This window comes from Excalfactoria chinensis, chromosome 14 (genome assembly GCF_039878825.1).
Source record: "Excalfactoria chinensis isolate bCotChi1 chromosome 14, bCotChi1.hap2, whole genome shotgun sequence".
In the NCBI taxonomy this organism is placed as follows: domain Eukaryota; kingdom Metazoa; phylum Chordata; class Aves; order Galliformes; family Phasianidae; genus Excalfactoria; species Excalfactoria chinensis.
This window is the reverse complement of record NC_092838.1, coordinates 1428981-1442641: the sequence shown is the minus strand read 5'-3', so window position 1 is coordinate 1442641 and position 13661 is coordinate 1428981. Positions and strand designations below refer to the sequence as shown.

General features: G+C 55.0%; 1 protein-coding gene across 5 annotated transcripts in view; it reads left to right on the top strand.

Annotated features, from left to right (window-relative positions):
- Nucleotides 1–13661, top strand: part of RAB11FIP3 (RAB11 family interacting protein 3) — a 42370-nt gene that overhangs the window by 26326 nt on the left and 2383 nt on the right. For 4 of the 5 annotated variants that reach the window (XM_072348867.1, XM_072348870.1, XM_072348871.1 and 1 more), the window contains 10 exons: nt 216–389; nt 3871–4005; nt 6263–6298; nt 8586–8679; nt 9455–9558; nt 10525–10665; nt 11319–11400; nt 12229–12366; nt 12967–13122; nt 13502–13642. In XM_072348867.1, the coding sequence (XP_072204968.1) occupies nt 216–389; nt 3871–4005; nt 6263–6298; nt 8586–8679; nt 9455–9558; nt 10525–10665; nt 11319–11400; nt 12229–12366; nt 12967–13122; nt 13502–13642 (1201 nt within the window). The remainder of the gene's footprint in view (nt 1–215; nt 390–3870; nt 4006–6262; nt 6299–8585; nt 8680–9454; nt 9559–10524; nt 10666–11318; nt 11401–12228; nt 12367–12966; nt 13123–13501; nt 13643–13661) is intronic. The other variant, XM_072348868.1, reaches the window with a different exon arrangement.

Here is a 13661-nt window from a genome sequence, read left to right as displayed (position 1 = left end):
TTGGAAGTAATCCAGTTTTTCCTTCTTCTTTAGCAATGAATTTGAGGGAGGAAGGTGGTCCTACCCCCCTCCCAGCACATAGCTGTGCTCACGGACATGTGGCTTGCTTTCCAGCTTGCTTCTTGCTGATCCTCCCCTGCATTTTGCCCCAGGGAAGCCCTCTGGGGGCAGTTACACGTGGTCACCCCGTGACACCCATCTCTCTGTCCCCACAGATCTCATCCACATGACCTGCCCCTGGGCTCGGACCTCAGCCACTCCATCGTTACGGTCATTAGCGGAGAGGAGCACTTCGAGGATTATGGAGAAGGGAATGAAGCAGATTTGTTCTCGGACAGCTTGTGTAATGGGGAAAGCAGCTTTAGCAGCTCCTCGTTCCTCTCCCCCAGGTAATGCTCAGCGCAGTGCTGGCCGCGTTGTCACGGGTTTTGCTTGCATAGCGTCTCCATCTGGGCTCTGTGTTTGGTTTGCACACAACTTGGCCTGCAAGAGCAGAGCCTGGATATAAGGGATAACCAGCATCGAGCCAGGAGCTGCCTCCCTCCATCCTTGCCCTGCACAGTTCCCATCCTCCCAGCAGAAGCACTGATGTCCAGCAGCATTGGAGGAGCGCTTTGGAGCCCAGGACAGCCCCACGTTCCCTCTGCTGTTGGTGATGTGGCTCCTCTCAGAACTTTCTGGTAGAAAAAAAGCAGGCAGCCTCACAGCTTTAGCCCTGATCCTGTTGGATGACAGCTTTCTGTTTGTGTTTTTGCTACACCTACATTTTTGGCTTTGATACGCTGGTTGGATTTGCACCAACTGCTGCAGCCTGAGATCTGTGGGGCAGGAAGGAGGCTGCAGTTTTTCCTTGCTCTCCTTGCGCTGAGGTCTGAAACCAAGCAAGTGCTTCCAGCCCATGCAGGGTGTGCTGAGGAGCTGGTAGGACAGTACAAACCAATCCATATCTCTCTTCCAAGGGAGAAAGTAAAAGCTGGAGTGCTGACCCACAGCTGCAGGCCCAGAGTGTGTCGGTGCTGGCAGGATGGCTCCCTGCCTAATGCACACTGGTGTCCAAGAGGATGCTTTTTCCCTTTGGGATGATGTGTGTATGACTCTGCACAGTAGTGTAGATCTGTCACAGCTTCTTATTGTCTCCTCTTTGCCTGCATTCTGTCAGATTCCTGAAGGCCTTTGTAGGGCTGGAGCAGTTCTGGCTGCAGGGGACTGAAGTGGAAGGGCTGCTGTCAGCACTTTGCTGCAGGCCGGGGCTAACTTTCCTTTTTCAGCAGCAGTTTTGAAGATGTGAACTAAACCTGCAATAGAGGTTTTGCTGTAAAGCTCTACCCATTGCTTTGGGAAACTCCTTGGTGAGTGTGCCCTGCTGGGGAAGGGGCACTTTGCTCACCCCACGTCCTGTGTTGGCCCTGTGCAGAGCCACCTGGGTGCAGCTCTCCATGCTGGTGCCACACATGGGAAGTGCTCTCAGCTAAAAGCCAGCCTTGGTGTTCCTCCTGAGTTCCTCCCTGAGTGTGGGCCTCCAACCTGCTCCAAAAGCCTCCTGGCAACAAAATACTCCAGTCGTTTTGCAATCAGCTCAGCTTTTTCTTTAATACCAGTCCTGAGCTCCGGGTTACCCACACATGCAGCGCTCAGCTCCTGCTCTGTCAGTGCCCGGCTTTCCCCATGCTGCTCCCTTTTGGATCTCACCTCTGCAGCATCTCTGCTGTCTGTGGGGGGGGGGGTCTGGGAGCACACAGCCCCACGGCTCCCATTGCTTTTAGCTGGGGAGTGCTGGGATAACAGACTGCAGACAAAGCCCTGCAGAACCTCAGGGGTAAAGAATGCTGTTCTGTTTGAAAGGGAGAATTTCCGCATGCCTTTCAGGTCTGGCCCTTACCTGGGATTATTGTTGCATGCAGGAAGGTCCTTAGCTGGTGTGTCTTTAAGAACGTGCTGTTTTTCTGAGCACAGCTCTGCCTACCACGTGCATTTACACACAGTGCAACCATACAAAGAGCTGCAGGATGCTGCTGGCTCCGACTGAACCCTTTTGTTTTGTGGCTGAGGTTTGAATGCGAGGTTCATCGTGGCTCATAAATGGCCACATCACCATGCGTCACCTCCATGCTACAGGAGCATCAGGTGGGAATAATGGTGACAGGTTTCCCTGCACACAGAATCAAAGTGGGGTTGGAAGGGACCTGAAGACCATGGAGTCCAACCCCCTGCTAAAGCAGGATCCCTACAGTCATTCACTCAGGTAGGCGTCCAGATCAGCCTCAAATGTCTCCATAAGAGGGTCTTCACAGGGAGGCTAAAACAAGAACGAGGAGCCTGCAGGGAGCACTGCAGGGTATTGAATTTTCCTGCTTAGTCCTTCCGTGTGTGCTTATGGGTTGTGCATCCATCCAGACAGCAAAGCTCTCCGCATCGCTCAGTGAGGAATGGATAGCAGTGGGAAGCCCAAGCCCCTCACACACCACCAGGCTGCCTGGCTGAGAGCAGTGCTGCTCCTTGGGATGGAGGAAGGAGCTGAGGGGGTGGCAATGTGCCCACAGTGCTGGGTGGGGATGCCCTGAGGTGAGCTGTGGTTGAGCTCTCACCCACTCACCTGGCAGGCAACCAACGCAGCCGGGGGCCAGGTATATCTTCATGCAGTGAATACCTTTGGATTCTCCTAGGGCTTCTTGTCTAATGGCTTTCCCCGCCTTGATTAATGCTCGTTAAGAAGTGGGCGAAGCGAGGACACGCTGAGCAGAGCTCATGTGTGGCTGAGCAATGGGGCGCATCCCAGAGCAGGGCAGTTTGCTCCTCCTGGGTACCACAAAGCCGTTGCCACCTTCAACCCCATGCAAAGCCTGAGCAGCTGAATGGACTGCTGGTGGATGGAGTTTTTTTCCCCGAGATCAAGCCTGCCTTAGAGCTTAGGGGGATGTTTGTCCATGTTTCTGCAGGAGTGGGGAGAGAGGAGCGAGGCAGCATGTCCTGTGTCTGGTTGCAAGCTCTAGGAGACACCAGGAGCACTTGTATGGGTGGCACAAGCCCTGAGGCCTGGCCCTGGGGTGTCTGGGTGCTGCACCACGCTGCTGCCTGGCAAGATCCTGAATGAGTTCTGCAGGGAGACCCTCCTGGGGTTCTTCAGCATCACCTGGGTCAGGGCTTCCCAGCGTGGTTCTGTGTCACGGTGCCCTTTCCAAACATCTGTTGTTTTTAAGCTTGCTCGTGTTTGCTCACACCTTTACCTGTCTTTCTTATTGAACTGCTTTGTTTGTTCACTATTAACCTTTCTTTGATTCGAGTCTGTGGCTTCCAGAAGCATGTTTTCCTGCAGAAAAATGGCATGCATGTGGCCCCAAAGGGACACCAACCCCATGCTGCTCAGAATCCAAACTCCCTCTTGCCCAAGCTGTGCCAGGTAGGAGAAGGGCTCCCTGCTTTGCCAGGGGTCGGTGGGCATCTCAGCAGCTTGTTGTCCATGTGAGCAGCTGAAAACAAAGAAGCTGATCAGACCCATTAGCTCCAAAGGTGATTTGTTTGTACACCTTTACGTCTCTTTGCCAAATGATGAGGCAAAGCTGCTGCCTGTGCACTTCGCTCTGTAGGAGGCAGCGGTTGATTCACCACCACTGTTTTATCAGCCTATCTTCAAAGGGAGAAGTTCTTAGACATGAGAATCTGACCCTGCTCTGCACTGCTAACAGTGGGGCAGCACAGCTGCTTTGTTTCTAGATTGTCCCACTGGGAAACAAAGCAACCAACCAACCTTATACCAAAACCTCCCCTTGCCCAGAGATGCCCCCTTTCCAAATAACTCAGCTTGTGGAAGCCGCAGACGAAATCAGACTGCTCTGTTCTGTCCTGTTAAAATGCCACTTGTGATTTCTCTAGCACCAATCCGCTCGCTGCGAAACTGCACAGCATTATCGCAGATGAAGCATTTGAGTTTTACTGTAGCCAGTGCCACAAACAAATCAACCGCCTTGAGGATCTTTCCGCTCGCCTGAATGATCTTGAAATGAATAGGTAATCGGTCCTGTGCGTGCCAATTTCAGTGTCGGGGATGATGCTCTTGAAGGGAAGATTCTCCTTGTCTTGCAAAGCTTTCCTCTGCTGCTGTTGGGCTCAATTCCTGTTTGCAAAAAGGTTTGGGTTTCAATGAGGGTGGTGGAGCTTGCAAAAGCATCACTGCGGATGGGCAGGAGATGCCTTTAATCTGAGCCCTGGGAGCCAACAAGCAATGGGAATCTTCTGCTCTGCTCGGCCTCGTGCATGTCCCGTACAGCATCCAGTGATGCCACGCTCCGCCATGCTCTGAGCAGTGCTGTCCTTACATGGGAACCTGCAGCACCTGGCTGTGGTGTTTCTGCCACCAAAGGAGTGATGGTAACAGCCCATCCTCCCATGGCAGCAGCCCCCCCCTCCCAGACCGGCTCTCTGACCTGGGGTTCTCCTGGCGACACTCACTCTGCAGCCATAGGAACCGCTTGCACCCACTTGTTTCACTTGCACCCAGCACTGCCAGTGTAAAGGTAGGATAAATGTCAGAGCCTTTGTGAGGAGCTGTGTTTGTGAATGCAGCTGTTAGGGTCAGCCAGCTGATTTGGTGAGTGGGGGAGATAGCTGCTTTGATTCCCTTGCTCAGTTGTGGTTGCAGCCCACAGGGGGGAAGGAGGGATGATGGTGCTGATGGAGATGACGGCTCTGCTCACACCCAGTGTGTTCTTTCAAGCCCAGGTTTTGGCCATGCTTGTGGTCTGTCTGTCCTGCTGGCCAACAGCTTGGGGGAGAGCTGGAATACTAATGGCAGCTTGGCCTTGTCTTTCTTAGCAGTAAGAGTAATTCTGTCCCTGCTCTTTCTCAGGCACGTGGCTGCCTTTGCTGTTGGGATCCTCCGTGGGGCAGCCCTGGGGGTGGTGATGGGGCTGAGGTTGTGCAGCCGGTAAGGAGAGTGCTGGGATTCCCTGGATGCAGCAGCAGCCCCACTCCGTTCTGGGTTTCATCCCTGCAAAGCTGAAATGCCACCTCTGTGATGGGCTCCTGTGGTGTCTGATGGAATTGCACAGGTTTTGCTTCAGCTTATACCCTCTGGCACAAATGTCTGGCTCGCTTGGTTGGGGTGGAGGGATCTGCTGCTGTTGCTGGAGTGCAGCATCAGGTGTAGCAGGGGGAGCCTGGGTGTAAGTGGACGCAAAGTCATGCAAATGTGACCTATAAGAAGAGCTGGGAGCCACAGAGCGAGTTGGTGCTGTGATATGAGCGCCTTAAAGCTACACCAGGCACGGCTCAGCAGGGCTGGCAGAGCTGTGGATGGGGCAGTTTGGAGAGCTGTGCTTTGTTTTAGTGCCCTTGAAGCGGAGTTTGCACATCTCATCCTCTTCCAGGAGAGCCGCAGGTGCCGGCTCCGCTTTCCATGCAGAGGAAAATATTCCTCCTCCCCACAGCATGGGCTGTATGTTCCTCCTTCGAAGAACTGGTGTCATTGCAGCAGCTCTGGGTGGGACTGAGCTCCCAGCTGACTTTTATTGTTGTTCTTTGAGCTGAGCTCAGCGCCAGGGAATGCAGCCGAGTGGAGCTGTTGGCCGTCACCGTGCAGGGCTGAGTTGCCACCAGTATTGTGTCCTGGTGGCATCAATTGGACAGCAGCACGGGTTTATGCAGCTGCAGCCGAGGGAGCATCTGGCCAGGAGCTGTTGTTGGAAGAGGCAGCAGGGATGTGGCTGCTTGTGCTATCATGGTGCTCTGTGCACCATGGATGGGGGGTTGTGCACAGCACCATGCGGCTGCAACCCATCGGTGATCCGAGCAAGGAGAGCTCATCTCAGTGCTTGGTGTCATAGGGTCTGTGCTTAAAATCCATTATCAACAGCTCCTGCAGTCCTGGCTGCAGTTCTTTGGTGATCCAGAGCCAAATGCAGCTTAGCAGGGGAAGTAGCAAGCAGCACAAAGTGCACAAATGGATGGAGATGTGGGGGTGCGTGGCACAGCCAGGGGAGGTCATGGGGGGACACGGGGTGCTGGAGCTCCACAGTGCTGGCAGAGCCCCACTGAGCTCACTGCTATTCTTAGCCCCCTTCCTTGGGGATCAGCTTTCAGGGCTGGGACCAGCCATGTTTGATCGGGTTGGTTATCCCAGCAGTGCTAATTGTGAGGGTTGCGGGGCTGCGTGGCCGTGCATGTCGCAGGGGCGAAGGACGTGCCCTGAGTGCCTGCAGTTTCCTGTTTCCCTCGCTGTCCACTGTCAGCTTTCCTAACTCTTTCCTGTTATTTGTTGGCTTTGCAGTCCGAATAAAAGACTCTCCAGCAAGAAGGTGGCAAGGTAAGCTTGTGCTTGGGTTACTGCTGCCGTGGGAAGGGTGCCTGTGCATGAGTTTGCAACGTCTTCTGGACACCTTGGGGAAAAACGGGTCTCATTCTGAGCTGTTTTCTATTAGCCCTTCTGAACTGGATGTTGCTCCCCTGTGCTGGCAGCTGGGGGTGACTGCCAGCCTGATTTCTCCCAGGACAGAAGGAGGGGGGATGAGCTTTTCCCTCCTGCTCAGAGCAGCCCATGTGGCTTGACCTCGTGGGTGCAGCTGGGATGGGTCAGGTCAGGGGGAGTTCTGGGGGCAGCCCTCCTGTTACACTGCTTTTTCTGCCCTGTGGGGCTGTCCTAAGGCTTGTTCATGTGCCAGCTGCCCTTGCCTGGTGGGTGTTTTTATCTCAGATTGCCCAGGAAAGGCAGCACTTTGCTCCGGGCTCTGTCCTGTCTCCATGCACCCCTCTCTCCTCTGCTGGCTGCGCCATCCTGCCACATCTTGCTTTCATTCACAAGCTGTCCCTTCTCTGCCCTGCCTTGCTTGGGAGGAACGCTGCCCTCCAAAGTCTCTGCCTTTCCCTTTGCCCCTTTCCAAGCAGGGGGTGGGCACTGCAGTGGAAGGGCCAGAAGTCACAACGCTCCCTCTGGACACACGGACCTCAGCAGCCCCGTGCTGCAGTGCATGGTGTGCAGCAATCCGAGCATCCGGGAGCTGCCCTAAACCTCATCATCTCGTTCTGCCCTTCCCAATTTTTCCTGTGATCAGCAAATCTGTCCTCCTGGAAAGGAAGCGAGGCTTTGATATTAAATTTCCTCCTTCCACTTGTCTCCCTTTGGAGACCTTTGTTAAAAACACGGGCAGGAAAGAAGGCAGAAGGGAGCAGGCTGTCCCATGCTTCCTGTATCAGGATCACCTTCTGTCCCCCGCCTGGCAGAGCAGAGGGCAGGATTCAAGTTAACCCCATGGGGGCAGAGGGCAGCCCTGCATGGTAACCACAAAGAAGGGCCAGCTCCTTCAGATCAGCCAGAACTCTTTGTTGCAGGTCCTGTAATGATAGCGTAATGTTTGCTTATGGGAAGTGGGTTTTATTTTGGTCGGGGCTCTTTCCATGACTGTTGTTACCCGTGTTCTGCTTGCGCCAAGAAATCTCTGCTGCTCAGGCCCTGTTGTGCTTGGCATGATTTAAATAACAAATGTGCCCAAGACTTCAGAATCTAAATATGTAGTCAGGGCAAGGAGGCGAAACAAGGCTGGTACTGTGGTCTCTTTGGTAAATGCCAGCCACGCTTCATGAATATTTGCATGAGCATATTGTGTAGCAAGATGACGTCATCATTGGCTAATTTAGGTTTGAAGAGACCTCTTGCTCTCCTCCTGCTTGAAGCAGTGCTGGTTTCAAAGCCTGGCCAGCCTGCCCGCTGCACTGTGAGGCTGCTTGGATCCCAGAGGGACAGCAGAGATCCACGGGATGGGGGTGGTAGGGCAGGGAAACACCCACTGCCCTTTTTAGGGAGGGAAGGGGACTGCCCAAACCATGGGCACGTGTCACTTAACCTGAGCTGACCCCGCTGCTGGCAGACCCTGTGTGTGTGTGCTGCTGTGTGCAGGGGGAGCCAGCCACGGTGTGAGCCCTGCGGGTACCACGCTGCAGGCTCTGACCCCACACTGCACTGGGAACGGCCGTGCTTTGCTCCAGGCAGCATCCTGGGTCCACAGGGCTGCACTACAACAACCAGCTCTGTTGGTGCCACACAGCGATGGAGTTAATGGCAGTGGTGGCACAATTAGCACCAATCAGTGCTGGGCTGATGGTGGATACAGAGCTGTGGCCACCGATGTCGCAAGGCCTGGCTAATGATTAGCTTGCTCTCATCTGTGGCACAGCTGAGATGGTTGTTTCCCAACAAGCTCAGGGTTCTGTTCCTCTCCCCATCCGCTGCCCCCAGCAGTTCACTTTATCGGTGGCAAGGGCAGAGTACTCCGTCCTTTGGTGGATGACACATGTTCTTAAAGAGACAAAGTGAGAAGCGGGGGCTCTTATCTCCTATTCCAAAGAACGAGAGCAGATGATCGCAGTGTGAAGTCCCTGCAGCATGTGTCCACGTCTGCACGCTGCTGCTGGAGCTCTGGTAAGAGGCTGCCTGATGAGGAGCAGCGCTCTGCCAGCACCAGGGAAGGAGGTGGCAGCTGGGGGGGAGGGAGAAGGACTGCATGGTGTGGGTGTTGTCAGCTGAAGTCATCCTGCCTGCCTATGATGGCCCTGATGGTCGCCCTGCTGTGGGTTGGGGTGGCTTTGCTGTGTTACAGACAGCTGCACCAGACCAGCACTCTGTCTGGAGGGGCGATGGAGGAGTCCTACCGGGACACGTTGGAGTGCACAGAAGAGGACATCACGGACAAGGTAGGAGCAAGGCTGTGTGTGCCAAAATGGCACTCATCGGTGGCATGCAGGGCTTTGATGGCTGGGCCAGAGCTGGGCTGAAGCTCCTCTTGCTGCTTTGAATGAAGAGGACATAACCTGAGAGCTCTCTGTCCCTATGCAAAGAGCCCTGTCTCTGGGGGACAGCGTGCCACCTGCTTGCAGGTGACAGCATCTTCCTTCAGTGGCTTCGTGCTGATCCTCATGGGATGGTAAATAAAACAAGGAGGACCAGGAGGCTGCTGTTGGTGCGCCACTGGTTAAGAATAGCAAGGGGAGAAATGGAAAGTGAAAGATGAGTGAGCTCTGCCTTGAGTAAATGTTTGCTGCAGCCACGAACCTCTTTCCAAATGAGGAGCAGAGAGCTGTGTGGGAAAGGGAAGTGTGCATGTGGCTGTTTGCAGTGTCAATTGCCCGCTTCCCCAGCACAGCAGCACGGTGGCTCAGGCTCTGTTGATGTGCTGCTGGCTGCTTTGTTTGTGCATGGCTGTGGATGAGACCCAGCCGGGGTGCTTTGCTCTGGGCGCTGCTGTAGCATCTTGTTACAAAGGAAGGAAGCAGGGAGACGTTTGGCCCCATGTTTCTACTTGAGACATATGGAAAACCAGGGCGCTTTAAGGTGTAGGACCTGAGCAAAGGCCTGGCTGCGGTGGCAGCCGTCCCCTTTTGGGTGGCTTCTGCTTTGAGGGGGGGGTTGGGAGCGATGCAGAGCCTGTTGCTGGGGGTCTGTGCTGAGCTGTGCCTCTCCCCCACCCAGGTGGTCTTTCTGGAGAAGCGGGTGACGGAGCTGGAGAAGGACACGGCTGCCAATGGCGAGCAGCACAGCCGCCTCAAGCAGGAGAACCTGCAGCTCGTGCACAGGTAAAGGAGCTGGCCGGGCTCTCCTGCAGGATCGTAGGGTTCCATGGGTACTTTTTAGGTTCATGGGCAAATGCTCAGGACTCTCTCTGTGCAAATGTTCTGCTCAGTTGCATGCAAATACGGAGCTCTGTGGGTCTTTCCTTGTGTGCCCACCTCTCTGTGCAGCCCCAGGGGTTGGCTTGGTGGGCTGCAGGTTGGTGTCTCCTGGAGAGCTGTTCAGGGAGGGGGGCTCTGCTCAGGTGGATGTGCAGCACGGTCCGTGCCTGCTCTGCCCTATCACAGCCCCATCCCTGATGCTTTCAGCCCCCACTGCAGCACAGCCCTGTGGATCCCACAGTAACTGATGGCTGCCCTCCCCGAGCTGGCAGGCTCCTCTCTTCCAGCAGCATATTTACACCCTCAGATAAACCCTCCAGGAGTTATCTATAGGGCTGTAAGGCTGTTAAGTAACAGCCGTGTCATGGAACCCAGCGATTCAAACAAAGGTTTCTCTAAGCCCTGATAAACTCTGCAGCAGAGGGGAATGTTTTCACTTTAGCAGCTTGGCCCAGAAGTGTCAGCCAGCTTTTAATCAAGCCTTGTACTCGCTGCTGGTTGAAGAATGGTGTTATCTGGCAAAAGCCTGTCTGAGCAAAGCGGCTGCATGAGGGACAGCCTGCAGCCTCCCAGCAAAGCACACCCTGAGCAGCTTCCCCAGAGCAGGGCTGGGCTGCCCCTGGCTTTAGGTGGCACAATGCAGGCAGCGGCAGCACTGAGAGCCAAAGGTGTGCCATAAAGTGATTGCTGTGCTTTCACCCTCTTCCCCACTCTCTGGTCTCCTCTTTAAAAGGGGTTTGGATGCAACGCAGAGAGGGAGGAAAATGGGCAGAGATAGCACACAGTGTATTTTGTTTGGGGGTTTAGTCTTGCTTTGTTGCTGCATCTGGTGCAAGAAGTGAAGCTCTCATACACCTCTCTTTTCCACAGAGCGAATGCTCTCGAGGAACAGCTGAAGGAGCAGGAGCTGAGGGCTGACCAGACACTCCTGGAGGAGATCAAGAAGCAGAGGGAGATGCTGAGCAAAATGGAGAGGGAGAAGAGCATCGAGATCGAAAACCTGCAGGCCAGGTGGGGCCGCGTGGTGGCAGGGCTCCAGGGCATGTGGGCAGGATTACCTCACATCAGTACAGGCCCTGAGGTTTGGCTGCTTCTCCTTCCTTCTCTTCAATCCGAAATCTGGCCCCTCCACCAGCGTGGCCTCACACTGTTTGGATTTCCCCGATACGGTTTCAGTTTAGCTCCTGCTCCCCATCCACGGCTCTGCCCTGCAGCGAGTGAGTGCAGGTGGTGGTTGTTAGCACTTGCTCGCATGAAAGATCCGTGGAAGTCCGTTTGATGCTCAGATGTGACTCAGCTCTTGGAAGCAGGCAGGTGTCTGATCCTGCTCCCAAAAGCTGCCGTGGTTGCTGAGCAGATGCAGGCTGGGAGGGAAGACAAGGGCTCAGCCCATGATGAAGGAGGGTTGGCAGGAGTGTGCCATGGCTGCTCAGAGGCACAGAGGGGGGTAATGAGGCAGAGTTAGACCTCATGCTGAGAAGGAAGAGCTGTCAGACAGTTGCTGCCCTGACCAGGGAGCTCTCTGCAGCCTCTTGGCTTCCCAAGGAAAGAATAGCATGGGAGGTGGCCTCATTGATTGCATAGGTTTGTTATTTGGGGGGATATATTGACCACCTTTCCAGGATACGTGCTGCTGCGCTTTCTGACGAGTCTTACTGTTGCAGGCTGCAGCAGCTGGATGATGAGAACAGCGAGCTGAGGTCTTGTGTCCCTTGTTTAAGAGCCAACATCGAGAGGCTCGAGGAGGTGAGAACGTGTGTATGTGTGTCCCAGAGCCTCTGCCCTCCCCACAGCTCACACTGGGTCCAGCAGCACTGACAGCACAACCCGACCTCGGGGCAGTGCTTGGCAGGCAGGTTCACAGTGCCTGGCTGCAAACATGGTGTTACAAACGTGGTGAGCCTGAGCTGGCAGCAAGCAGCTGGAGCAGCGGGTGGCCTGGCTGCAGGAAGGGACTCGTGCCCTCTGCTGGAGGCAGGTCTGCAGCCCTGCGGCTGCAACAGGAAGGGTTTAGGTCTGCTTCATGCCCAAACACACAGCTGTCACTGAGATCCACGTGTTGAGTCTGCAGAATGCTGCTTTATCTTACAGACCCTCTCCCCATGCTGGGGCCAGGAGGCTGCAGCCTGGCAGGACAGAATGGGAGCATTACCCATGGAGAGGATGAGCTTGCAGGTCTCACTTCTGGCACAGAGGTTGCATTGTGGCTCTGTTGGAGCTTGTGGTGGATGTGAGATTAAAACTGATGTGAAACCAAACCTCTGCCCAGCTGGAGGCCCTGCAGCATTGCATTGAGCCCGCAGAGCACCGCCTGCCATGGCCAAGGCAGCACTGTCTTCATGCCCTGAGGCCTTGAAAGCATTGGATGGAGAGAACTGCTGTGTCCTGGTGGCATCTGGGGCTTTTGGCAGGCAGAACCAGGCCAGGAGCCTGGGGATGGTGTGGGTTGGTCATAGGAAAACAGGGAAATGCCCGGCGTGGGGCTGGTGGCACCAGCAGGTGACAAACTTCACCCAGCACCTCCAGGCTGGCTGGCAGCAAGCCTTGCAACCACTGCACTGTGTGTGCTTACAGGAGAAGCAGAAGCTGCTGGACGAGATTGAGGACCTCACTGTGCAGCTCACAGAGGAACAGGAGAACAAGAGGAAGATGGGGGACAAGCTAAGCCACGAGAGGCACCAGTTTCAGAAGGAGAAGGAGTCAACCCAGGAGGTGAGGAGTTTGGCTGCCCACTGCAGCCCTGCCTTGCCAAGATAAGGCAGTTTTGCAACTCTAGCTCCAGCAGCATCTCCAAAACCAATTTTTAGAGCCTTTGATCGTGCTTGGGTAGAGAAAAGTAATACAGCAGCTTTGCTGTGTAACATCTGTCACTTTAGTCTGTGTTAAAATTCAACCAAGAACATCTGCCTGCATCTGGAAACCCACTTGGGCTGTGCCGCCCTTGCCAGTTGCTCTGTCACATTGAAGGAGCTGCAGCAGCAGCACATGGAAGCAGCAGGCACTAGCAAAGGGGAAGGGAGAGCAGCTTGGGTGAGAGCTCCCAGCTCTGCATGTCTGGGGGGCAAAAGCATGCTCTCCTCCCCACCTCCTTCCAGGTAGTTCAAGCTGGAGGTTCAAGCAGTGCTTGTCATCGTGGCAGAAATGGAGTTGGGGTCTTAAGAGTGGAAATTGCTGTTGTTGTGGCATAATGTGGGGATTCACAGCACGTCCCACTGCAGCAGGAGGGAGCTGCTCCCAGCCAGGAGACCACCTGTGTGTCCCACCAGCTGCAACCAGGGCCAGCACTCAGCTGTCCTCTTCCTTTTGCTGCAGCTCATTGAGGACCTCAGGAAGCAGCTTGAGCACTTGCAGCTCTTCAAACTTGAATGTGAGCAGCGGCGAGGCCGGAGCAGCAGCATGGGGCTGCAGGAGTACAACAGCAGGACAAGAGAGACAGAGCTGGAGCAGGAGATTAAGCAGCTTAAGCAGGTAGGTGAGGCTGGGAAGGGGAAGGAATCAGTCTGCAATAAGAGATGCTGTTTCCCCTTTTGCCTGCCTCCTTGCTTGGTGGAGTTCTCCCTCCCAGGAGCTGACGATGGATGCAGCATCCTGCTGCTTCTTGCTCCCCTGTGCAGGGACAGGGAAATTCGGATCCTTCCTCTGAAGGGCATTATGTGTATGCAGGACCCCTGTATGCTGTGTCCTCTAGACCTGCCCCATGTCTCCAGAGACTCTCCAGTCAGAGTCAGCAGAAAGCGTGCTGTTCCCACTGCCTTGCCAAGCCCCTGCCTTCCCCAGCTGCACACTGGGGTTGGACAGGTCTGCTTGGGGCTCCACGCAGCACCTGACATGTGGTTGTTGTGAACAGGATAACAGGAGCCTGAAGGAGCAGAACGATGAGTTGAACGGGCAGATCATCAACCTGAGCATCCAGGGAGCCAAGAACCTCTTCTCAGCCTCCTTCTCTGAATCCCTGGCGGCCGAGATCAGCTCAGTCTCCAGAGATGAGGTGTGTGCACAGCGAGCTG